We start from the raw sequence: 25039 nt of genomic DNA, 5'->3' as shown, positions 1-25039 counted from the left end.
AATGGGTGACCAGAATGTAAAACAATCTATTTCACATGATTGAAAGGACTATTCATTTAAATATTTCACTTAGTGCGGAAACTACATACAATTTGCAGTGAAAAACGCAAAATGTAATCATATTTTTTGCCTATAAGCTCACCCGTTTGGAAATAGTGATGGCGCCATCTTGTGGACACAACAGTAGTGTCCGTTTGTCCGCAAGATGGCGCGATCACGTATATCCTCCCAAGCCGGAAGCGGAAGTAATACGCGTTGCTTGCTAGCATGGTTCGTTAGCTTCTTCTGCGACCCAGCGAGAAAACAAACCCCGAGCAAGGATGGCGGACGCCGACGAGCTCTCCCAGCTCGAGTTTTTATCTTTGGTGTCCAAAGTGTGCACGGAGCTCGATAACCATCTTGGAATCAGTGACAAAGATTTAGGTTTGACCACCCGCCCCCGTACCGAAGTTACCAAAACACTTGAGCTAGCTCGCTAAAGCTAACGTCGCTCCAGCTAATGTTTACTTGTGTTGTATTAGTTTTGTTGCGCTCTAGCCTTCTTCTGTTCGAATCGCTTGGGACGTTGGTGTAAATGTGTTTGTTTGCTTGGTTCTCAGCTGAATTCGTCATTAGCCTGGCGGAAAAAGAACCCACATTTGACGGATTCAAAGCTCTCCTGCTAGAAAATGGAGCAGAATTTACAGTAAGTTCATTTCTTCAAATCCGATCCACGATTTTGTTTGTAGGGTTATATATATATATATATATATATATATATATATATATATATATATATATATATATATATATATTATTGAAACTCACGGTGGTGTTTTCATTCCAGGACTCCCTCATTGGCAACTTGCTCAGGCTCATTCAGACCATGAAACCCCCGTCTAAGTCATCTATAAGTAAAGGTGAAGCCCTTTTATCCTCTCACATAATAGTTGACATATTTTAGCTGGCCCTCTAGTATATGCTCGGTTAGGGCTAGCTGATTAATACATGAGGGGAAACAAAAGTCCACTCGCAACATAGTTTCGAAAATAGAGGAGCTTTTTTTACGACAGCGCAGCACTTTTCATACCACTAGAGCAGCTAATTTAAAAAAGTGACTATTCATTTTAATTCTTAAGAAGCAGATGATATGAGCAGAATCGTTATCATGTTTTGCGTTGAAACGATAGGAGGCAATTGCGATGTCGCTGAACATCGCCACAGACTTGGTGCCCGTCCGTATGTTGCAGAATGCAGTAAAAACACCCGAAATCTCATTTTCTTTGGAACGTTCAACATTTTTGGTGTGTTGTTCTCAGGCTCATAAACGTTTTCAACAAGACTTAGCATTTTGACAGATTTGGGGGAAATTTTGTGACATTGCCACTTGATGTCGTATCGGCTACAGTCATAAAGTTGTGACTGATTATGTAGCCGCAAAATAGCAATAGGTCTAATTTTCTACAATCATGCAGCATTGTCTCCAGAACGTCCCATGAATGTTGCTCTCTGAGATGACACTCGCAGGAAAACCATGAAAATTAATCACTATGTCTTCATCACAGCCTCTGAAGTTCAGAAGCCAACGTCGGAGAAGGACAGGCTGAAGGAGCTGTTCCCTGCGCTCTGCAGACCAAACGAAGCACCGCCGGTATGAGCTGGACAACACGAGACGTTCGCTGATCACGTGACGCGCCAACCGAGGGGCTGAGTGTCCGTGTCTTCCTCAGAAACTCCTCGACGAAGAGGACGTGAAGGTGGCTTCTGACGCCATGAAGGAGCTGGAGATGTTCATGCCCAGCGTGAGCGGCACCGATTGCAAAAGCGACAAGGGCCGCTCGGAGAAGAGCAGACGCCGCAGTCGGAGCAGAAGCCGCGACCGGGACCGACACAGACACCGGGACAGGGACCGCAGGAGGCGCCGGCACTCCCGCTCGCGCTCTAGGTCCAGGTCTCGCTCTAGAGACCGCGATCGCCACAGAGACCGCGAGCGCTCCAGGAGGCGAGAGCGATCGTCCCGTTGGAGCGCGCGCTCGCCCAGCCCCCGCAGAGACCAAGACTGGAAGGACAAGCACGTGGACCGCCCGCCTCCAGAGGAGCCGTCTGTGGGCGACATCTACAACGGAAAAGTCACCAGCATCATGCAGTTTGGATGCTTTGTCCAGCTGGAGGGCCTCAGGTCTGCGTTGCCTTCCCAGTCTGTGTGTGATGTTAGCCAGGAAGAAGCGGCGGGATCTGCCTTTAGTTCCCGACTTAATGCACCTCTTCATACCGCCGCTCTCACATTGTAATTGTAGAAAACATCAGTATTACATGAAACACAATATGACAAGCAACTGTTCCACATACATTATCGGGAACAGTTCAGAATCAATATTTCTCTTCTGGCAATCATACAAATTCTTTTTCTCCCCCATCACCGAATTTTACTCTGACCAGCCAATCAGTGGACAGAAAAATGCTGACATCATCGAGGCCCAGCGCGCTGGCCATTTTAGGCAGATTTGAAATCTGATTAAGATTTGGTTAAAGAAGCACTCCAATTGCTGATATAGTTTGAGTTACATCGGCCAGCGCTGCTGATTCTGAAGGCCCTGGGCAGATTAGATTGATATGGCAACATGTGGAAGCTGAAATCTGATTGGACAAAAATAGAAATCCAGCGTCTATATATGCTTGAAGCCAAGGGCAACGCTACAAAATGAAGAGAATCCACTGGAATGAGTTAATGCAATTTAATGGAACAAATATCAGCCCTATGAGATCATTTGTTTGAGGGAAAGTGCGTTATAAATGACATTTATACTGCTCTCCTCCCGCAGAAAACGATGGGAAGGTTTAGTGCACATTTCCGAGCTGCGACGAGAAGGCAGAGTGGCCAACGTGGCCGATGTGGTCAGCAAAGGGCAAAGGGTCAAGATCAAAGTCTTGTCCTTCACGGGCTCCAAGACCAGCCTCAGCATGAAAGTGAGCACGGCAACGTCGTCGTTTACGTCGTCGGGCGGGAAGCTGTCCGCGTTGCTTCCCCTCGCTGTCGCGCCTGCGTCTGTCTTCTCAGGATGTGGATCAAGAGACGGGCGAGGACCTGAACCCCAACAGGAGGAGGAACGTGGGCCCTGACGGCAGCGAAGAGGTGAGCATGAGGAACCCCGACGGGCCCACCAACCTCAACCTGGGCCCCGCCCGAGAGCTGGAGCAGGACGACACGCTGGAGAGGAAGCGGCTCACCAAGATCTCCGATCCAGAGAAATGGGAGATCAAGCAGGTTGGTTGAAGGACACGCAAACGGAATGCATTGCCCTTGAAAATAAATGGCTAACGGGTGATCTGATCTCAAAAAAGTGCTCAGGAAGTGCAGGGGCGCTGGCGTGTATGTGCTAAATCTGCATGCGCTTCTGCTGACTGTAGTAAAGGCTTATTATGCCCTCAGATGATCGCCGCCAACGTTTTATCCAAAGAAGAATTCCCCGATTTTGACGACGAGACGGGGATCCTTCCCAAAGTCGACGACGAAGAAGGTACGGAAGAGTCTCATTCTCCAATCAGAAACCTTCGCCGTATAAATACATTGCAATCACGTCTTTTTTTTGTTGTCGCGGTTTACCAGATGAAGACTTGGAAATCGAGCTGGTGGAAGAGGAGCCGCCCTTCCTGAGAGGACACACCAAACAGAGCATGGACATGAGCCCCGTGAAGATTGTCAAGGTGCCGCACGTGGCGATACATCGCTGAACCATCGCGCTGCTCAATTATATACACCATGATGAACTTACGTATGCGATGAAGACTCCTACCGAATGTGTGTGTTCAGAATCCAGACGGCTCGTTGTCCCAGGCGGCCATGATGCAGAGCGCGCTGGCCAAAGAGCGGAGGGAGCTAAAACAGGCGGCGCGCGAGGCGGAGATGGACTCCATCCCCATGGGGCTTAACAAACACTGGGTCGACCCGCTGCCTGACGGTAAGTGGTGTTGCAGTGTTCCAGACTTTCACGTATGCAATATGTATATTTTATGAGAGGCATTTCCTGTGAGGCTCTGCCGTCAAAATATGCTGACATCAGCTGAGGTTTCCAGGACATGAAAAGCCAAAAGCAGCATTCTAGTAATCCTATCTCAAGCATTGTAAGATGCTTCAGGCTTTATTGAAAGTACAACACAGTGTTGTAGCCCACGCTTCCGCCATGACAGAAATCTCCGAAATGTGGAGATTCTTCTCTTGCTCCGTGCCGCTGCTGTTGGAGTAGCGGGAGTGAGGTCCACTTAGAACTGGACGATCTCAAGCGGCCCCAAACGTCAGGGAAGAGACAATAATGTGGTCGCGTGCAATGTTTGCACGTCTGCTGAAACTGCAAAATCAACCAGCATAGCGTCACCGGAGCCCTCGCTTTTCAGACCGTATGAAAACGAAAACAAAAGGGAAACAAGTGGCGTAGTTAGAATAACAATAAGGCGGCACGGGTGAGCAAACGTTTGTGCTCAAAGGCCACGTTTGAGTTTTAAAAATGGCAGATGGACTAGGTAACTTAGATGTGTGGGGAGAGGGGGTTCAAATGTGAAAACGTATAATGGTTTATTTCATGATTCAAATAAATGTATATTATTATATACAGTAAATGTAATTATGAGTCAATGTAATCAAAACAAGGCTCAAATGTTTGTAAAATATGCAAAAATGTATCTTAATAATAAAATAAAAGTCAATTCTCAATTATTTATTTGATATCATATACCATTTATTGCAAAAAACAAAATGTCTGTATAATTGATTATTTTACTACATTTTTTGTCATTTCCTACAAATTTTCCAATTATTTAATATTTTTGTTTTATGTACTTCTTTACTAAAAATTGAATAAATACATTTAAATGAGCCAATTGTAGGAGGAAAACAGTCACTACAGTCCTCTTGATAATGTGAACGCTTGGTGTGCGGGATTATCTGCGCGGGCACGCCGACGTCACACGCCACACACTACGATGGCACATACTAGTCTCTAACACACACACACACACACACACACAATACAACACGGACGCTATTTACATTACATTTTATGCTCTTTTCTTTAAATGCATTAACAATATTCCTTTATTCCCAATAATCACCTATAAAAACATGCGTAATTGACTTTGATTTCAACAAAAATGCCATAATCATAATATATATATATATTTTTTTTTTTTTCAAATTTCAAACCTATTGCGTTCCAGTTGACGGCAGGCAGATCGCGGCCAACATGCGCGGCATCGGCATGATGCCTAACGACATCCCCGAATGGAAGAAGCACGCGTTCGGCGGCAACAAGGCGTCGTACGGAAAGAAGACGCAGCTGTCCATCCTGGAGCAGAGGGAGAGTTTGCCCATCTATAAGCTGAAGGAGCAACTCATACAAGTTCGTTCCCCCACCCCATGTTCAATTTCCTCCCTCGCTTGGACTCGCTCGCCGAGCTCCCGTTTGTCGTCTTCTCGCCGCAGGCCGTCCACGACAACCAGATTTTGATCGTGATCGGCGAGACCGGCTCCGGGAAGACCACGCAGATCACGCAGTACCTGGCGGAGGCGGGCTACACCACGCGCGGGAAGATCGGCTGCACGCAGCCTCGCCGCGTGGCCGCCATGTCCGTCGCCAAGAGGGTCTCCGAGGAGTACGGATGCTGTCTCGGACAGGAGGTGTGTGTGGAACCGGAACCCTCTAGAGCGCAGGTGTCAAACTCAAGGCCCGGTGGCCAGATCTGGCCCGCCACTTGATTTTATGTGGCCCGCAAAGGCAAATCATGTGTCAACTTCCACGATTCTTGTAAAAATCTGCACCGAAATTTCAAATTGTCATGCATCATAAAATGATAATGTTGAGATAGTGCAAGCATTTTTGTGTTACCAAACATGAACAATAGTTGTAAAACCCATTACCTTTGATTTCTGATTCCAAAACTAGTTCATACATTTTGTCTGGAGATATGATGAGGCGATAAAGATTTTTATGGTTTCACAGTCATAACGGCCCTGTGAGGGAAACCGTAACTACAATATGGCCCGCGACAGAAATGAGTTTGACACCCCTGCTCTAGGGCTTTTGACCGTGACATCACACATACCTCCCGGTTTTCAGGAGCTTTATTGATCGCCACTGGCTGTTCGACTTCCACTTCCTGTTTTGGTGTCCTTTTAAAATATAGGTGGGCTACACCATCCGCTTTGAGGACTGCACGAGCCCCGAGACGGTGATCAAGTACATGACGGACGGCATGCTGCTGAGGGAGTGTCTGATCGACTCTGAGCTGGGACAGTACGCCATCATCATGCTGGATGAAGCCCACGAAAGGACCATTCACACCGACGTCCTCTTTGGTCTGCTCAAGAAGGTCTGCGTTACAGTTTTTTTTTTTTTTTTGTAAATGCTTTCATAATTGTTGTCAGTTACATTATTGATACAGAATAAAATATCCATATTATCAGTGATGATATTTTTAACTTTGATTTTAAATGGATTTTATTCCCATCGCCATCTACATAGTTAGATTTCAATACATTAGAACCTCGATAAAACGGACCCCTGTATAACGGATATCTGATCAAACGGAGCATTGGGACTGAACAATGTGTCCATGTGTCACTTAAACTGCCATTGACATCTGTTATTTCCAGAATTGGCCGCTGTTGTTTACTGGCACAGTGGCACAACGCAGTTAGAAAATGGGACTGACGTATTTCCAGGTCACAGATATACAATAATAATAGATCCTCCCGTGCTTACGTGGTGGCCATGTTGGATGTGGCGGCCATGTGGCGATGGTATATGTATTGTCTATTGTACATAGACAAGCATGGCGGCAATGGACTTTCAAGTCTGGAACATGCGGTTTTTGGTACAGTAAGATTTTTTTTTTTGTCAAGCTGTTCGCCTTTGGCAACGGATGTGGAACTAGGAAGCACACTAATTCCTCTCGCGGCTCATGAAAGCGATTTGCCTATGATGAGTACTGTACATCAACAATGTCACCATGACCAAGCACACCAGAGTTGTAAATTTTGATAAAATTTGAAACTTTCAAACATTTAAGCTTTTTTTTTTATACATAATTATTTACAATAACTTTGTACTGTACTGGGATGTTTTAGGCCTTGAGAAAAACCTACAAAACTATTTTGTACTGTCCAGTAAATAGGGTGCATTTGGCCCCCCCAAAATGCTTCAATGTAAGAGACAATCGGCTATATCGGATGACCCCCTCCCCCCTATTAGTCCATTCTATTGAGCTTCCATTGTTTACAAATATTGTAATATCACATTAGTATTGAGTTACTCCATTTCTGGTTGCGCTTTTTAAAACAAATCTTTGCTACTGCTGGCAGACGGTGCAGAAGCGTACGGACATGAAGCTGATCGTGACGTCAGCCACACTGGACGCCGTCAAGTTCTCGCAGTACTTCTACGAGGCGCCCATCTTCACCATCCCTGGTAGAACGTACCCGGTGGAGGTGCTCTACACCAAAGAGCCCGAGACCGACTACCTGGACGCCAGCCTCATCACCGTTATGCAGATCCACCTGACCGAGCCCCCCGGTACGTAACGTGATCGATTTTGTTGTCTTTTGATAGAGAATATCAGTTCGTGACATCATCATCCTCCTCCTCCAGGTGACATCCTGGTGTTTCTGACCGGGCAGGAGGAGATCGACACCGCCTGCGAAATCCTCTACGAGCGCATGAAGTCGCTCGGGCCCGATGTTCCGGAGCTCATCATTCTGCCGGTTTATTCGGCGCTGCCGAGTGAGATGCAGACCAGGATCTTTGACCCCGCGCCACCGGGCAGCAGAAAAGTACGTTTAGGAATCAACCCACATACTCTCCGTGGCCACTTCATTAGGTACAGCTTCATTAGCAAATGTGTGTACTCAAGAGTGCTGTTGCTTTCTGAAGAACGGGTAAGTAACTTGGCTAATCTGAGCTGTTGTAAAAAGTAATCCTTCAAATATTGACTGAAGTACTGGTGAAAAAAACTACTTAAATACTGAGTAACTTCTGATACATTTTTTTTAGTCAAATGTGCATCGCTTCTGCTGTGCTTCACGTAAACGAGTCACTGAAAACTTTGCTTCTGTGTGGGACCACGGAGACGTGTGTGGTCATGTGACTGCCTGGCTCAGTTTGATTGGTGAAATGGAGTCATCCGTTTCTTTGTAAAAGCAGGATTAAAAAAAAAAAAAACTTTTATATACAGTTTTTAATATTGTGGACGTAACTTATATTGTCCGTCTTCCTGTCAGGTTGTCATAGCAACAAACATCGCCGAGACGTCGCTGACCATCGACGGCATCTACTACGTGGTGGACCCCGGTTTTGTCAAGCAGAAAGTCTACAACTCCAAGACGGGCATCGACCAGCTGGTGGTGACGCCCATCTCGCAGGTCGCGTCCGACCGCCGCCGTGCTACTTACTGTCACTCGAGCGCGTCTATAAAACGCGCGCGTGTCGGAACTCTCGCAGGCTCAAGCCAAGCAGAGGGCGGGCCGCGCCGGCAGGACGGGTCCCGGCAAGTGTTACCGGCTGTACACGGAGCGGGCGTACAGGGACGAGATGTTGACCACCAACGTGCCGGAGATCCAGAGGACCAACTTGGCCAGCACGGTGCTCTCGCTCAAGGTACACGCGTCACCCGCACCGTGGCGCCACATTGATGCCGGGCCTCACGTTTAACACGTCCGCGTCCCTCTCCGCCAGGCCATGGGCATCAACGACCTGCTCTCCTTCGACTTCATGGACGCTCCTCCCATGGAGACGCTGATCACGGCCATGGAGCAGCTCTACACTTTGGGGGCGCTGGACGACGAGGGGCTGCTCACGCGACTGGGGCGAAGGGTGAGGGACGCCTCCAGGTAGTTTCTTTTTGAATCTTAAGGTTCCTGACGTGTGCTGTTGGTCCCGCCCAGATGGCAGAATTCCCTTTGGAGCCCATGTTGTGCAAGATGTTGATCATGTCTGTGCATCTGGGCTGCAGCGAGGAGATGCTCACCATCGTATCCATGTTGTCCGTGCAGAACGTCTTCTACAGGCCCAAGGTGAGCCACCACCAAACCTCCTTCTTGAAATGAGATGTTCTTGTTATAAGATGTTGTCGTGAACCTTTATTTTTTTATTTATTTAATTTTTTTCCCCTGCCACAGGACAAGCAGGCCTTGGCGGATCAGAAGAAGGCCAAGTTCCATCAGCCCGAGGGCGACCATCTCACCCTGCTGGCTGTCTACAACTCGTGGAAGAACAACAAGTTCTCCAACCCGTGGTGCTACGAGAACTTCATCCAGGCTCGCTCGCTCAGGAGAGCGCAGGACATCCGCAAGCAGATGTTGGGCATCATGGACAGGTCGGTGTGTATGGCCAATAATTTACAATGATGAGAAAGAACACCGTCCTTAAGATAAAAGCTCGGTTTCTTTTTCATGACTTTTCGATTTGAATCCATTTCCTCTTTCTCCCTTCTCAGACACAAGTTGGACGTGGTGTCTTGCGGCAAAGCCACCGTGCGGGTTCAGAAAGCAATCTGCAGCGGTTTCTTCCGGAACGCAGCCAAGAAGGACCCCCAGGAGGGCTACAGGACCCTCATAGACCAGCAGGTGGTCTACATCCACCCGTCCAGCGCTTTGTTCAACCGCCAGCCTGAATGGTGAGAACCGGGACTCTATGACTGACTGACTCTGCATTTTTACTGCAAAATGTAAAATCTTACGAAGATTAAGTATCTCATATTAAGGCAAAATATGCTTTTCTTTGCCAGATATAAATTACCAGGCAACTTTGTATGTTAGAGCATTCATTTCACTGGAAGATTTTATTTAGATTTTTTTGTGTACCAACTTGTTATCGGAATTTTATTACTGGTTCATCATAAAATAAATAATGGCTTCCAATGCGTCCAAGAATAGAATTTGATTTTATACATTTATAGTTCTGGAAAATGGAAACTATTTTATGGAAAAATATTTGTTTCCAAGGGTCTATGACTGACTTCTTTCCATGTTTTTTTCTAAATTAATGATTGTATATATGTTCAGAATAATGCAAAGAAATGATGGCATGATTTATTTACGTGATCCGTCGGTCACAAAAGATTTTTTTATGTACATATTTTGCCAAGATTTGACAAATTGGTCCGATTTCGCTCCCTCCTCGTCCTCAGGGTGGTGTACCACGAGCTGGTGCTGACCACCAAGGAATACATGCGCGAGGTGACCACCATCGACCCGCGCTGGCTGGTGGAGTTCGCTCCGGCCTTCTTCAAGGTGTCCGACCCGACGCGCCTCAGCAAGCAGAAGAAGCAGCAGCGTCTGGAGCCTCTGTACAACCGCTACGAGGAACCCAACGCCTGGAGGATCTCCAGAGCCTTCCGCAGACGCTGACAAATTTTACCTCGTGTGGTTACATGTGCTGACTTCACGTTTAGACTTTGTATTCTCTTGTAGAAAACACAAACAAACAAAAAAACGACCACATTGAATTCTCCCTTCATTATTTTTGCAAACTCCGGTATGTGCTCGTCATGTAAAGTCACTCTTCTGTTTGCGAGACAAAGCATATTTGTCAGTTGTAAAAATTAACATGGATACAATCTAAAAACAATGAATCTTTTTTTTTTTTTTTTTCCCTTCTTCTTTATTATATATTTTTCATCTGTGAATAGAAATTTGTTATACAGTACTTGCTCGTCAATATATAAAAATGTCTTTGGTCTTACGTGAAGTGGTGGTGACTGTTTTAAAGTAAGAATTCACAGTGCGCCATGGTCAACTCCCAACCCGAAGGTTCCATCCTTCTCCTCTGTGACCATGTCCAAGTATCCTTGAGCCAAGTACTGAACGTCCAGTCGCTTCTGATGCTGCGTCGTCGTCATCGTCTTTGAAGCCCCCTCCAAGGTAGAAAGGCGCCAATCAAGTGAAAGCCCGTTTACATCCCTTGACTGCTATTATTAAAACTAAAGTGCTAATGTTGGTCACAAAATGGAAATTGTAAAACTGCAAACATAAACATGCACATAAAAATACAAGTGATATTTGAGTGTAAAATTTAGTACGCCTCTGTTAAAATAGTTAAGAAAGATAGCATAACATTTTATAACGTTGAGTGTTAATTTTGTTAACAGATTTTTAATACGTTTAGCCCGGGTTACGCTTGTTATTTCACACCTGACCGACAGAGAGCAACGAAAGTAAATTGGCTTTGTTTCAAATGAGCGTCGAAGAAGAGTCACTTCCGTGTCAACACAAACTTGTACAACCAACATGGCGGCGCTGGACGGAATAAAGCGTCTGGAATATTTATCTTTGGTATCCAAAGTGTGCACCGAGTTGGAAAACCATCTCGGAATAAGCGAAAAGGATCTTGGTGAGTCGTGAGGTCTTTTGTGTAATAATTTATCAGCTAGCTCGTTTTTTCTAACAATTTTCTTGTTCGCTAGCTGAATTCATCATCAGCCTGGCAGATAAACATCCAACATTGGAGGCGTTTAAAGTTGCCTTGACACAAAATGGAGCAGATTTCACAGTAGGTGTCGTGTATTTTTATTAGTGTTTTTTTTTCTGACAGTGACATTGTTAAACTACGAATCATTTTGTTGTTGTCTTTCAGGAAACGCTCACTACTAATTTGTTTAGACTTATCAAAACCATGCAAGCGTCCACTTGTCAAGGTAGACATTTTCATATTTCTCTGTGTGTTTTTTTTTATTTTTTAATAATTAAATCCATTGCTATAACTTTTAAATGTTTCGTTTGTTTCCCTGTGGTTCACTCCAGAACATGAGCAACAACCCCAGAGTGAACAAGACAAGCTGAAAGAGAAATATCCAGCTTTATGTAAACCAGATGATCCCGTGTGGATGGTACGCACTTCCCTACTTCCCTTCAAAATGTTATTTCTATTCAATTCTTATATTGTGTCTATCTCCTATACAATATTAAAGTCAGCTCTGGAAATCATGCATTGCGATTGGTCCCCTTGGGGTGGTGGGGGGGAATTGTAGATAGTTTTGTTTTAACTTGTTATTGTGACTTTCCGTCCATCAGATTAAGTCACGTCACGTCAGCAAAAGCGACGAGCAAGTTGCCGCGGCAGCCATGAAGGAGCTGGAGATGCTCATGCCTCACTGTGCACACCAGTGAGTTTGATATATTCACAACTTAAACATTTACATTCACTGGACACTTCATTAAGTGCACAATCTAGTCAAATGTGATGCGAAAATACAGTGAACCTCTGTTTTTTTTGCACTGGTACCTTCCAGACTCACCCACAATACGTGAAAATGTGTGATATTTAGAGATCATATAAAACAAATACAACAGCCGGATGTCATCACTCTCAGGACAAACACAACGTTGCACGGCGGCAGTGCAGACGAGGAGAGCGCTCGGAAGCGCCACGGTTCCGGTTCGAGAGAGCGCGACGGCGAGACGACAGGCAAACGGCGACGGAAACGACCGTCCCGCTGGAGCGACCGACCGCCTTGCCCGCCCGGGGACGCCGCCCAGGAGGAAGTCGTCGCGGAGCCAAAGCCCGTCGAGCGTCCTCTGTCCGACGTTCCCGCGGTGGCCGACATCTACTGCGGGAAAGTGTCCAGCGTGATGCAGTTTGGATGCTTTGTGCAGCTGGAAGGCCTTAGGTACATCTAGATGGTTGTTTGCAGAAATGTAAAAAAAACTATTTTTTGACTGAGCAAATGATCAGCTTTGCCAAGTTAGTGACATGAAATCATTTCTGCATTCTCCCCACAAAATGGAGAAATGAAGCACATCCCAGAAGGGGAACGAAAGAAACTTGATTTGAATTATGTGATTGTCATTTTGTATTTCTAAAAACATATATATTCAAATCTGAAACAGGATTTTTCTGGGCAGCAAAAGCTGAGCTTTTATTTAAAGGCCATATTTTTCAGCCTTAGAAAAAAGCTTTTTAGTGTTTGTTTGCAAAGAAGTTCCTATTTAAGTCCCCCGATGGAAATCAGCTGCTTTCTGAATCATCGTGATGTTTTGTGTGATGCAGGAAGCGCTGGGAGGGCCTGGTGCACGTGTCGGAGCTGCGCAAGGAAGGCCGAATAGCAGATGTGTCGACTGTGGTCAGCAGGGGACAAAAGGTCAAGGTCAAAGTGCTGTCCGTGACCGGAACAAAGGCCAGCCTCAGCATGAAGGTCAGTCCGAGAGGAGGAGGAGACACAAAAGAACTTGTGACAAAGATGGAAACATTGTTACAGGATGTGGACCAGGAAACCGGAGAGGACCTGAACCCAAACCGCAGGAGGAACCTCGACGCCGGTGCCCGGGACGACGCCATGAGGAATCCCGACTTTCCTGTGGAGGTCTGCGTGGTGGAGAGCGAGGAGAACCCGAGCGAGCAAAAGAGGATGGCCAAGATCACCGACCTGGAAAAGTGGGAGCTCAAACAGGTCAGCGGTCGCCGCAGACCGACTGCCCGGCCATAATAGATCGATCGCAACTCGGAACTCTCGTCACTTCCTCGCCCAGATGATCGCCGCCAACGTGCTCCCGAAGGAGGAGTACCCGGAGTTTGACGAAGAAACGGGAATCCTTCCCAACTTGGACGACGAGGAGGGTAAGTGAGTTTGAGACTTCATCTTGACCTCGCGCTCACGTGGCGATCGTGTGACCAGACGTGGACGTGGAGATCGACCTGGTGGAAGAGGAGCCGCCCTTCCTGCAAGGACAGACCCGATGGAGCACAAACATGAGTCCCGTCAAGATCGTCAAGGTACCGGACGCGCAGCCTTATTATCTTTACTTGGGACATATTTATGGACTTTTGAATGTTTGTACACAAATACAGGAGAACCTTTTTTTTTTTTTTTCTCCATTCCCCGTTTTCCTTAGATGTGGTTTTCAAAGATTTTTGTTGCAGTTTTTGCAAATCTGGAATCAAATATTCTTGGATGTCTGGAACGAATGAATTGGATTGACACGATTTCCTATGGAAAGCATTGTTTTGGTTTTTGGAACGGATTAATCGGCAAATCCAAGGATCCACTGTTACGTCTCTTTAAAAGAAAGGCAGAACATTTTTGGATCGATGTCATCAGCACGTTGCCAGCCATTGTCCATTTTCTCCGCGTTTAGAATCCCGACGGCTCGCTGTCGCAGGCGGCCATGATGCAGAACGCCCTGGCCAAAGAGCGGCGCGAGCTCAAGCAGGCGGCTCGCGCGGACGAGATGGACCGCATCCCGACCGGCCTCCACAAGAACTGGATCGACCCCATGCCCGACTGTAAGCACGCCAGCGATTCAGCTCAGGAAGCGACGGCGATTCCGGCTCACTCTGCCGCGTCCCGCTGTAGACGACGGTCGCCAGATCGCCGCCAACATGCGCGGCATCGGCGCCCTGCCTCCCGATGTTCCCGAGTGGAAGCGGTACGCCTTCGGGGGGAACCAGGTGTCGTACGGCAAGAAAACGGAGCTGTCCATCGTGCAGCAGAGGGAGAGTCTTCCCATCTTCAAACTTAAGGAGCAGCTGGTTCAGGTCCGCAGCGCCGCTCGCGCGAGCGGGAAGCAGCGCCTTCCCTCCGCTCATTCGCGTCCCTTCGCTTTCCGCAGGCCGTCCACGACAACCAGATCCTGATCGTGGTGGGCGAGACCGGCTCCGGGAAGACCACGCAGATCACGCAGTACCTGGCGGAGGCGGGATACACGGCGCGCGGGAAGATCGGCTGCACGCAGCCTCGCCGCGTGGCCGCCATGTCCGTCGCCAAGAGGGTCTCCGAGGAGTTCGGATGTCGGCTGGGCCAGGAGGTGAGTTCGAAAGCTGCCTGACTCGTGTCGAGTCTCCAGCGGGTGGCAGCAGACTAGCTTACTATTGGATTTCCCCACACGTGTCCGAAGAGGGTCGAGCCGAGCTGGCTGACGTTGGGCGAAGAAGTTGGAGAAAACCCACACAAATGTTGGGTAGAATACGACAAGCGTATCGGAATTTAGCATCAAATCCAACATAAACGTAACTTTAAATGTAAAAAACAACAACAACACCATTTTAACTGTGAAGCTCTCGCCTTCCTGGTGCTGTTTTAGGTTGCAAGGCCAAACGTTAATTTAATGGGCAGTTTTCATTTCATTGAATCTTTTATTTTGACTGGGGCAGCGCACATTGAAAAGAAATTGGACCGCTACTTTGCATCTGTTGTCCTTGAGCAAATAAACAAAAAAAACAACAACCACAGAACAACAAATACACAACATATAGCAGCACAGTATGCAAACGTTCATCATCACGTGAGATATTGAATCATATCAATACGCTAAATATAATAAATAGTAGCATTATGATCAATGAGATTGTGTTAAAAAATATAATAATATAATGCAGAAATGCTTGATTTGTTAAAGTGGATTTGGATTCTTTTCTGAAATTATCACATGAAGTTGTTGTCATTGAGCTCGTGTTTAGACGTGCACACAGAAATATGAATAATTAGGACTCAAATGTCTATCATTTTGTTGAGGTTGCTGTTTAATTTTCTGGAATTATCTCGAGAGCATTCGGTGTGATTTTGCTTCATTGACTTTCCGCCAGAGGCGAAGGCCCTTTGTTTAACCGAGTTGCGTTGCGGCCTCCCGCTTCAAATACATCGAAGCGGCGTACGAATAAGCGCGAACGTTGTCGTTTCGAGGTGGGCTACACGATCCGTTTCGAGGACTGCACCAGCACGGAGACGCTGATCAAGTACATGACTCACGGGATGCTGCAGCGCGAATGTCTGATTGACCCCGACATGAGCCAGTATTCCCTCATCATGCTGGACGAGGCCCACGAGAGGACCATCCACACCGACGTCCTCTTCGGTCTGCTCAAGAAGGTGAGCGACGCGACGCGAGCGTTGGATCCTCACGGCGTGAAGAACTCCCAGCGTCTTCTCTCTCCCGTAGACGGTGCAGAAGCGCAAAGACCTGAAGCTGATCGTGTCGTCGGCCACGCTGGACGCCGTCAAGTTCTCGCAGTACTTCTTTGAGGCGCCCATCTTCACCATCCCGGGCAGGACGTTCCCGGTAGAGATCCTCTACGCCAGGGAGCCCGAGACGGACTACCTGGACGCCAGCCTCATCACCGTCATGCAGATCCACCTGACCGAGCCTCCTGGTACGTTTGTGGTTTGAGAGCAATTTAAAAACGACTCGGGCAATTCTGCTTGTAGGCTAACGATTTACAGGCTAAACTATTAAAACCTCCGTGAGGAGGGATGTCAATGACTGGCTTTTTCCCTTTTCCCTTTTCCCGGCGTCCTCCTCCAGGCGACGTCCTCGTGTTTCTGACCGGCCAGGAGGAAATCGACACGGCCTGCGAGATCCTCTTCGAGCGCATGAGGATGCTCGGCCCCGACGTTCCCCAGCTCATCATCCTCCCCGTTTATTCCGCTCTGCCCAGCGAGATGCAGACCAGGATCTTTGAGCCGGCGCCGCTCGGCAGCAGGAAGGTAAACAACACGGCGCTCGCAAATCCACGCGCTGTGTTCGGAGGTTTTTATTGGGAACCTATTCTCCGTTAGTTGCTGGAAAAACATTTGCTGTCACGTGGCGCCGCCATCTTGTTGCCAAGGAACTACGTCGCAGTGAGCTGGGTAGCTTCATTTGGACAAAAGTAGTCCTTGTAGCATCTATAGGCAATTACTGTCAGATTGTTGCTATTAGCTTGGAATCGGGAGGAAAAAAAAAGCCGATCCCAGAAGGGAAAAAAACATTTAGTTTGTGACGCCTGCCGCCAGGTCATCATCGCCACAAACATCGCCGAGACGTCGCTGACCATCGACGGCATCTACTACGTGGTGGACCCCGGCTTCGTCAAGCAGATTGTTTACAACTCCAAGTCGGGCATCGACCAGCTGGTGGTGACGCCCATCTCGCAGGTTTGTCTTCACGCCGCCGCCGTGTAATATTAACGAACACGTTTTGTGGATGAAAAAGGCTTCGGTTGCAACAGTTGCAAGCGCAACTCACGGCGCGCCGTCGTGCGCCTCTTCTGCGTCGTGTCTCCGTCTTCAGGCGCAGGCCAAGCAGCGTTCGGGCCGCGCCGGCAGGACGGGTCCCGGCAAGTGTTACCGGCTGTACACGGAGCGGGCGTACAGGGACGAGATGTTGACCACCAACGTGCCGGAGATCCAGAGGACCAACTTGGCCAGCACGGTGCTCTCGCTCAAGGTAAGCGCGTCTTGTGATGATGAATTGTCTGCTCGCGTGTGATGGAGAGGTGTCGTATTAAAAATGACGCCATACGCCCTTCTCCGCCAGGCCATGGGCATCAACGACCTGCTGGCCTTCGACTTCATGGACGCTCCTCCCATGGAGACTCTGATCACGGCCATGGAGCAGCTTTACGCTTTGGGGGCGCTGGACGACGAGGGGCTGCTCACGCGACTCGGTCGGAGGGTGAGGAACGACTCCGGCCATGTTCTTGGGTTCTGTTGGATTTTCTTTTGATTCCCGACGTGCGCCGTTGGTCCCGCCCAGATGGCAGAATTCCCTCTGGAGCCCATGTTGTGCAAGATGTTGATCATGTCCGTGCATCTGGGCTGCAGCGACGAGATGCTCACCATCGTGTCCATGTTGTCCGTGCAGAACGTCTTCTACAGGCCCAAGGTACACGCGGAACATACGACATGACGTACACATGATTTCCATATTTATGTCATACGAGACACCGTGTCATACTAAAATTCCGATTGAAACACCAGAACCAGAAGACCTGATATACAAACAATTTGTGTGTGTGTCACTTCCACTGGCAGGACAAGCAGGTCCAAGCGGACCAGAGGAAGGCCAAGTTTTTCCAGCCCGAGGGCGACCACCTCACCCTGCTGGCCGTCTTCAACTCGTGGAAGAACAACAAGTTCTCCAGCCCCTGGTGCTTCGAGAACTTCATCCAGGGTCGCTCGCTCAAGAGAGCGCAGGACATCCGCAAGCAGATGCTGAGCATCATGGACAGGTCGGTGTGTATGGCCAATCATTTATTTCATCCTGGGGCATAAACTTTTAGCTCCTCCCCGACATAGTCCAAGTATAAATTCAACAATACTTCCCTGTCACCAGTTGTTACTTTTCTACTAGCTAGGGCTTTAGCCCCATCTTGTGGCATCTTGGGGCGTTTCATAAAGAGCAAACACCGACAAAAGGTGACTTCATCCACGTTAGCTGGAAGAAAATGGGAATAGATGAATATGAAATGCGACTATGTGGAGGGTTAGTGTATTTACATTTCAAACTATTAAAAAAGGGAGTTGCAGTGGTACTTTGACTTGAAGTGTAATTCCTAATTGACTTGAACATCAAATCAGTTTTTCACATTTGAATGTGTGTCCCCCAGACACAAATTGGACGTGGTGTCTTGCGGCAAGTCGACCATGCGCGTCCAGAAAGCCATCTGCAGCGGTTTCTTCCGGAACGCCGCCAGGAAGCACCCCCAGGACGGCTACCGCACCCTCATCGACCAGCAGGTGGTGTACCTCCACCCGTCCAGCACGCTCTTCAACCGCCAGCCCGAATGGTGAGTTAGCGCAGTTGTGAACAACTTGCACATTTCTCAGCTGATTCGACCCATGCAGCCCTCATTCAGGACATCCTGGGGAATACCCCCTTTTCCAACAACTTCATCCATGTTACGAATATATCCCCCCCCCCCCCTCCCCCCTTCCACATTTGTTGACTGATTTGAAACCATTCCAATTCAGGACATATTAGCAGCTAAATACCCCCTCCTTCCACATTCCTCAACTGATTCGAACCATTCCGACTTCGAATTGCTCAACGCATCCAGGGCAGTTGTGTCATTCACTAAATTTCCACACTTCCCCAAAAAAATGTCGTGATTTTATTTTATTTTTTAAATATTTACCTACTTTCACATTTCTCAACTGATTCGAACCATTCCAACTTGGAGTCTCACATTCTCCCTCCCAACAATTGCTTCCAATTCCCAGCTCTTCAACATTCACATGAAGCAGCGACGGAAATTCTAGTATCTAATGATGTCATCGTGACCTTCTCCAAGGCTGGTGTACCACGAGCTGGTGCTGACCACCAAGGAGTACATGCGCGAGGTGACCACCATCGACCCGCGCTGGCTGGTGGAGTTCGCGCCGGCCTTCTTCAAGGTGTCCGACCCGACGCGCCTCAGCAAGCAGAAGAAGCAGCAGCGTCTGGAGCCTCTGTACAACCGCTACGAGGAACCCAACGCCTGGAGGATCTCCAGAGCCTTCCGCCGACGCTGACAACTGCTCTCGTGGCAGCGGGCGCGTCGTCATTTTTAAGCTCGGGATGTAGTGTGATATCATTTTTTATTATAGATTATCGTATGGTAAGATGATTTTTAAATATGACACGATTTGTAGTAATCGTGTCATACTATAATTGTTGTCATTTTTAATGACATAGTAATACATTGTTGGTATGAAGACAATTTTAACATCATTTATAAAATGGTGAATAGTAATTTTTAATGACGTTAAGACATTTATTCCAAATAACATTAATAATGTCTTCCTACAAAGTATATATTACTATCTCATATTAAAATTCTTACTACGACATTTCTTGACTTGATTCCCATAACTGATGCCAATCTACAAATTGTCATATGAAAAATCATCTCACTATACGTTAATTGTAGGACATTTTATAATGGTGTATTGTGATACATTTTTCAAAATGCTAAAAATTTCATGGTGCAAGCATATAGAAAATGTCATACAATGTATATAAATATGTAAATAAATACAGCATGTTGTATGTGTGTGCTGGTGTTGGTTAAGAACCAGTCAGGGCACAGAGTTGTGTATAATTTGGAGTATTTATTAAGCAATCTCTTGATCCACAGTCATATTTCGAGGCCTCGGATGTGACGGGAAGGCTCGGAAAACAAACTCCCTCGTGAGATTAATTTAAAACAAAAACACCATAGCTGTAGTGTATATACAAGTGAAGTGGGGAGGGCGTGTGCAAGAGGTGCATGGGGTGGGGGGGGGGGGGGGTATGAAGATGTTTTAGGGTACAGCAAAGGATTGGTGAGGCGGGGGTTTAGTACATGTAGCCTTTGGAGTAGGGCTGGACACCGTGAGGGGGATGTTCAGCGGCGTTGTAGGCCGCGCCCCCCTCGTCCAGGTGGGACAGCGGCACCGTGTCCTCCTCGTTGACGTAGCGCTCGAACTCGGCCTTCAGGCTGGGCCGCTGATTGTCGGGGAACGCCAGCGAGATGAGCGCCTCGGGCTCGCACACGAACTTGTACACGTAGCGCTCGCCCGCCACCTGAGCGCATACACCGCAGCCGTTTACAAAGCGCAAACGGGCAAGGCCGGACCAGCTTTGTTCCTTTTTTACCTTCTGCATGATTCCCTTCTCGTAGTAGTAGCGAAGAGAGCGACTCAGCTTGTCGTAGTTCATGGCGGGGCGGTTCTTCTGCATCCCCCACAATCGGGCAACCTGAGGAGCAGGGAGGGGTTCGTTGACATACATTAGTACATATTGGTTTTGTTTTCCCCCCTCCAACGACCGACTTGTATTTAAACTACCATGTGTTCCCAGAGATGCCATAGGAAGTCAAATCGCATTTTTGACGAGAAAAAAAAAGAAAATTAAGTATTTTTCCAAGACTTTAATAAAGACATTTACTGCATTCTCATTGTCTTCTTGTCTTTGTCTTTGCAGTGTGGGCCTAACACTCAGAATCAACCTTCTCCAAAAATTCCTGCGCAGTAAATATGACAATACTGTAGTAACTCATTTGTTTTTTTCTCTTTCCTTTTTTCAAAATGACGTGTGCACTGCACGATGCGAGGCGGTGACGGAGCTCACGTTCGTTTGGTCCCCGAGTGCTCTCAGCCTCTAATTGCACTCGTACATTTTTAATGCCTTCTGAAAACATAATGCAAGAGCGCAGCATCATTTGGACGCAGCCCAAAAGGACGCCTGCCTCTCAACGACCTCGCTAAATGGACACTTTTTTTTGTTGTTGTTTTAATGAATACATCTTTTAAAGGATGTGATTGAATTCATTGTCATTTTGTCCTTCAAGCTTACACCTTGCCAATAAAATAAAAAAAATACATTACAAATTAGGCATTTTTTTTCCCCAAGATGACAACGTTTTACTATTAAAAGTAAGTTTGGTGATTAAACATGATTTTAATGACATGATGTAAATTATGACATCATTTTTATAACAATGCGCACTTTGATGTTTTCAATATGAAAGACAGTCAAACATCGTTTTTTTAAGACGATGTACAGAGAACATAACAGAACCTTGTTAAGAGACATCATGCCATTTGAAAGCAAAATCTTACTATACATAAGGTCATTTCAATAAAAACATTTTTTTAGTTTCGAATGTTTTTGAAAATTGCCTGTATTAATGCCACAAACTATATTCCCAAACACTTTGTCATTTCAGTCATCTGACATTCCCCTTAAAATAAATATGGCATGGAATTTCTTAGTGAGAAGATGGGGTTAGGTTTCCAAAAATGCGACAATGTCAAATTGTGACTATGCAGGGATTACTGTATTTCCTTGACACCAATTACTACTTTAGTATTTAACCACGGCTTTGGCACCATCTTGTGGCAATTCATGGCATTACAGAAAGAGCACACAACTACGCAGACAGTTGTGAAAAAGTGAGATCAGGCGGTGGCTGTTCGTACCTCTTCAGGCTCGATGAGCTTGAATTCCATCCCGCGGCCGGTCCAGGCGATGAAGTGTGCGTTGCCGGGGTCGTCCAGCAGGGCCACCAGGAACTGCCACAGCTGCAGCGAGCCTCGTCGCTGGTAGGTCGTCCCCTCGCGGAATACGCCGCCTCCGCTGCCGCCCGCTTCCTGCTTCACCTCGCCTGCTAAAGGAGTCACAACGATCACGACGAGCCGTGAGCGACGCTCCGGTTGAACATCGCCGGCTTTTTTTTTTTTTTTTTTTTTTACACGGCATGAACTGCGCCATCTTTTGTCACGATTGCTTCACACTTTCTACAACTCACGATCCAACAACACCACCTACGGGGATCTGTCCGTCATTACAGTGGTGCTCAAACCCGAATACAGACTTGTAAATTGAATTGAATACACTACGAAAACAAGATCGTTCATGTTCAAACTGATGAACGCTATTGTTCTTTTCCCCATATATTCTTTCATTTAAAATTTGACGCCTGCGACAGGTTTCAAAAAAATTGAGACGGGGGGAACATAAGACTGGGAAAGTTGAGGAATGCTGAAAAACAAAAACAAACACCTGCTTGGAACACTCCATAGGTGAACAGGTAATTGCAAAGCCTAATTTGAAACGCTAACCCCGTTTTGAAACCCTAATGTGAAACCGTAACGCGATTTCCAAACCTTACTTTGAAACCCTAAAACCGTTTTGAAACCCTATTTTCAAAAGCCTAACCCCGTTTTGAACTTCCTTTGAAACCCTAACCCACATACAGTGGGTACAGAAAGTATTCAGCTTATATTGCAGCCATTTACTAACATCATTCAAGTTCTTTTTTTTCCCTCATTAATGTACACACAACACCATATTGACAGAAAAATACGGAGTTGTTGAAATATTTGCAGATTTATTAAAAAAGAAAAACTGAAATATCACACAGCCATAAGTACTCAGACCCTTTGCTGTGACACTCCTATTTAACTCCGGTGCCGTTCATTTCTTCTGATCATCCTTGAGATGGTTCTACACCTTCATTGGAGTCCAGCTGTGTTTGATTATACTGATTGGACTTGATTGGGAAAGCCACAAAACCTGTCTATCGAAACAAAGACCTTACAGCTCACAGTTTATGTCTGAGCAAATGAGAATAGTGAGGTCAAAGGAACTGCCTGAAGAACTCAGAGACAGAATTGTGGCAAGGCTACAAAACAAATCTGTTGCACTTAAGGTTCCTAAGAGCACAGCGGCCTCCATAATCCTGAAATGGAAGACGTTTGGGACGACCAGAACCCTTCCGAGAGCCGGCCGTCCGGCCAAACTGAGCAATCGGGGGGAGAAGAGCCTTGGTGAGAGAGGTCAAGAAGAGCCCAAAGATCACTGCGGCTGAGCTCCAGAGATGCAGTCGGGAGATGGGAGAAGGTTCTAGAAAGTCAACCCTCACTGCAGCCCTCCACCAGTCGGGGCTTAATGGCAGAGCGGCCCGACGGAAGCCTCTCCTCAGTGCAAGACGCATGAAAGCCCGCATGGAGTTTGCTAAAAAAAAAAAAAAAACACCTGAAGGACTCCAAGATGGTGAGAAATAAGATTCTCTGGTCTGATAAGACCAAGATAGAAATTGTTGGCCTTAATTCTAAGCGGTATGTGTGGAGAAAACCGGGCACTGCTCGTCACCTGTCCAATCCAGTCCCAACAGTGAAGCACGGCGGTGGCAGCGTCATGCTTGTGGGGATGTTTTTCAGCTGCAGGGACAGGACGACTGGTCGCAATCGAAGAAAAGATGAATGTGGCCAACTTACAGGGAATATCCTGGACCAAAACCTTCTCCAGAGTTCTCAGGACCTCAGACTGGGCCGAAGGTTCACCTTCCGACGAGCCAATGACCCGAAGCACACAGCTAAAATAACGAAAGAGTGGCTTCAGAACAACTCTGTGACTGTTTTTGAATGGCCCAGCCAGAGCCCTGACTTAAACCCAATTGAGGATCTTTGGAGAGACCTGTAAATGGCTGTCCACCAACATTCACTATCCAACCACCTGACAAAAGTGGAGGGGATCTGCAAGGAGGAATGGCAGAAGATCCCCAAATCCAGGTGTGAAAAACCCATGAGGCTTTTTGTTCCCAAAAACCCTCATGGCTGTATTAGCTCAAAAGGGTGCTTCTGCTAAATACTCAGCAAAGGGTCTGAATACTTATGGCTGTGTGATATTTCAGTTTTTCTTTTTTAATAAAGCTGCAAAAATGTCAACATTTCTGTTTTTTTCTGTCAATATGGGGTGCTGTGTGTACGGTTAATGAGGGGAAAAAATGACCTTAAATGATTTTAGCATATGGCTGCAATATAACAAAGAGTGAAAAATTCAAGGGGGTCTGAATACTTTCCGTACCCACTGTATATTGTGTATAATATTTCTGTGATGCCGGGTTGTTGCCAGCAGCATCACACATCAAACGTGTTGTAATGACCAAATACAGTAAACGATGAAATCACTCATTATTGTTTGAAAGTTGCTCATTTCTGTCTTCAGAGTACTTCACGTTTCCTTCTTTGAAACCCTGCCGGACGCACAGCCCGCCACTGGTTGTGCTTGAAGAAGACGCCGCACGTTGACACGCACGAAACGACAACATCGGGAGACGGCGGTCGATCGCACATCGTTAACGAGAGTGGAAACGCGAGACGCGAGAAGGGGCTCGCGTCGGCTCCCTGAGGCGCTCCGCACCCTCGGCGACTCATGCTCACGCTGAAACAAAAGCCGCTAAACTTCAAGTCGGGCGTGTCGTGTGCTTTTCCTTCGTGCACCTGACAAAGAGAACTCACCTTCAAACTTTTCCGGAACCACGCGGGAGTCGTTCTCAAACCCGTAACCTAGGCAACAACAAGCACATTTGCGTTAGCGTCCGTGCGTCGCCAAACAACAACAAGAGTCTGTTTCTTTAGCAAAAGCTTCATGTGGGGAGCGCTTGAGCATGAAGGGAAACCTCTCGAGGTCTCAAAAGAAACGAGGAACTCCCAACACAAGAAGACCGTTGAGGGTCCCGCGCCAAGGACTCGTTAACAACAACTTGTTAAACACGAACAAGCAAATGTCCAACACGTTCAACTCATCACCCTGACACAATCAAGTTGTGCTTTTCAGTTTTAAGAGAAAATAAAACTAGATTCGTTTTTTTCCCCAGAAAAAAAGTTGTAAAATTACAAAACAAAATATTTTTCTTTTTTAAAGAATTATTTGTTCAGAAAAAAGGTCCCTTTTTTTCCTTAGAAAAACTTACATTTTTAATAGCTTCTTTTTTTTTTTTCAGATTATTTTTGGGGGCGAAAAGCTTTGTGGGAAAAAAACTTTCTAGAAAAAGATAGTTTCCAGAAAAAAAAT

The 25039-nt window shown here is 46.8% G+C and overlaps 3 protein-coding genes across 8 annotated transcripts in view; 2 read left to right on the top strand and 1 right to left on the bottom strand.

Moving 5' to 3' along the window:
- Positions 1-265: 265 nt before the first annotated feature.
- Positions 266-10709, top strand: LOC133417986 (ATP-dependent RNA helicase DHX8). 2 transcript variants are annotated; one of them, XM_061706278.1, is made up of 22 exons: positions 266-423; positions 600-685; positions 827-899; positions 1545-1630; positions 1710-2158; positions 2802-2946; positions 3038-3244; positions 3410-3497; positions 3587-3684; positions 3791-3938; positions 5191-5372; positions 5456-5650; positions 6157-6342; positions 7334-7544; positions 7620-7801; positions 8249-8389; positions 8469-8624; positions 8703-8840; positions 8912-9040; positions 9146-9342; positions 9463-9642; positions 10156-10709. In XM_061706278.1, the coding sequence occupies exons 1-22, from the start codon at positions 321-323 to the stop codon at positions 10373-10375; spliced, it is 3600 nt and encodes a 1199-aa protein (XP_061562262.1). In that variant the 5' UTR covers positions 266-320; the 3' UTR covers positions 10376-10709. The 2 variants fall into 2 exon arrangements, with proteins under 2 accessions (XP_061562262.1, XP_061562263.1); XM_061706279.1 differs by lacking the exons at positions 266-423; positions 600-685; positions 827-899; ... (6 more) ...; positions 3791-3938; positions 5191-5372 and having other exon boundaries at positions 5566-5625.
- A 530-nt stretch (positions 10710-11239) lies between these two features.
- Positions 11240-19941, top strand: LOC133417748 (ATP-dependent RNA helicase DHX8-like). Of its 2 annotated transcripts, none has more exons than XM_061705817.1 (23): positions 11240-11357; positions 11431-11516; positions 11601-11661; positions 11768-11853; positions 12038-12129; positions 12337-12633; positions 13014-13158; positions 13222-13413; positions 13493-13580; positions 13639-13736; positions 14099-14246; positions 14317-14498; positions 14573-14767; positions 15643-15828; positions 15899-16109; positions 16262-16443; positions 16732-16872; positions 17009-17164; positions 17255-17392; positions 17474-17602; positions 17752-17952; positions 18327-18506; positions 19011-19941. In XM_061705817.1, the coding sequence occupies exons 1-23, from the start codon at positions 11255-11257 to the stop codon at positions 19323-19325; spliced, it is 3612 nt and encodes a 1203-aa protein (XP_061561801.1). In that variant the 5' UTR covers positions 11240-11254; the 3' UTR covers positions 19326-19941. The 2 variants fall into 2 exon arrangements, with proteins under 2 accessions (XP_061561801.1, XP_061561802.1); XM_061705818.1 differs by having other exon boundaries at positions 17752-17948; positions 19011-19314.
- etv4 (ETS variant transcription factor 4) overlaps positions 19796-25039 on the bottom strand; it is a 33978-nt gene continuing 28734 nt past the window's right edge. Inside the window, exons 9-12 of one of the 4 annotated variants that reach the window (XM_061705822.1) lie at positions 24484-24531; positions 21661-21848; positions 20336-20437; positions 19796-20263 (exon numbers count right to left, since the gene is read on the bottom strand). In XM_061705822.1, the coding sequence (XP_061561806.1) occupies positions 20036-20263; positions 20336-20437; positions 21661-21848; positions 24484-24531 (566 nt within the window). In that variant the 3' untranslated portion in view covers positions 19796-20035. Of the gene's footprint in view, positions 20438-21660; positions 21849-24483; positions 24532-25039 lie in introns of all 4 variants that reach the window. The other 3 variants (XM_061705823.1, XM_061705820.1, XM_061705821.1) reach the window with 3 other exon arrangements.

The sequence above is a fragment of the Phycodurus eques genome, chromosome 19 (assembly GCF_024500275.1).
Source record: "Phycodurus eques isolate BA_2022a chromosome 19, UOR_Pequ_1.1, whole genome shotgun sequence".
Lineage (NCBI taxonomy): Eukaryota > Metazoa > Chordata > Actinopteri > Syngnathiformes > Syngnathidae > Phycodurus > Phycodurus eques.
This window is presented reverse-complemented; position numbering and strand designations above follow the sequence as displayed.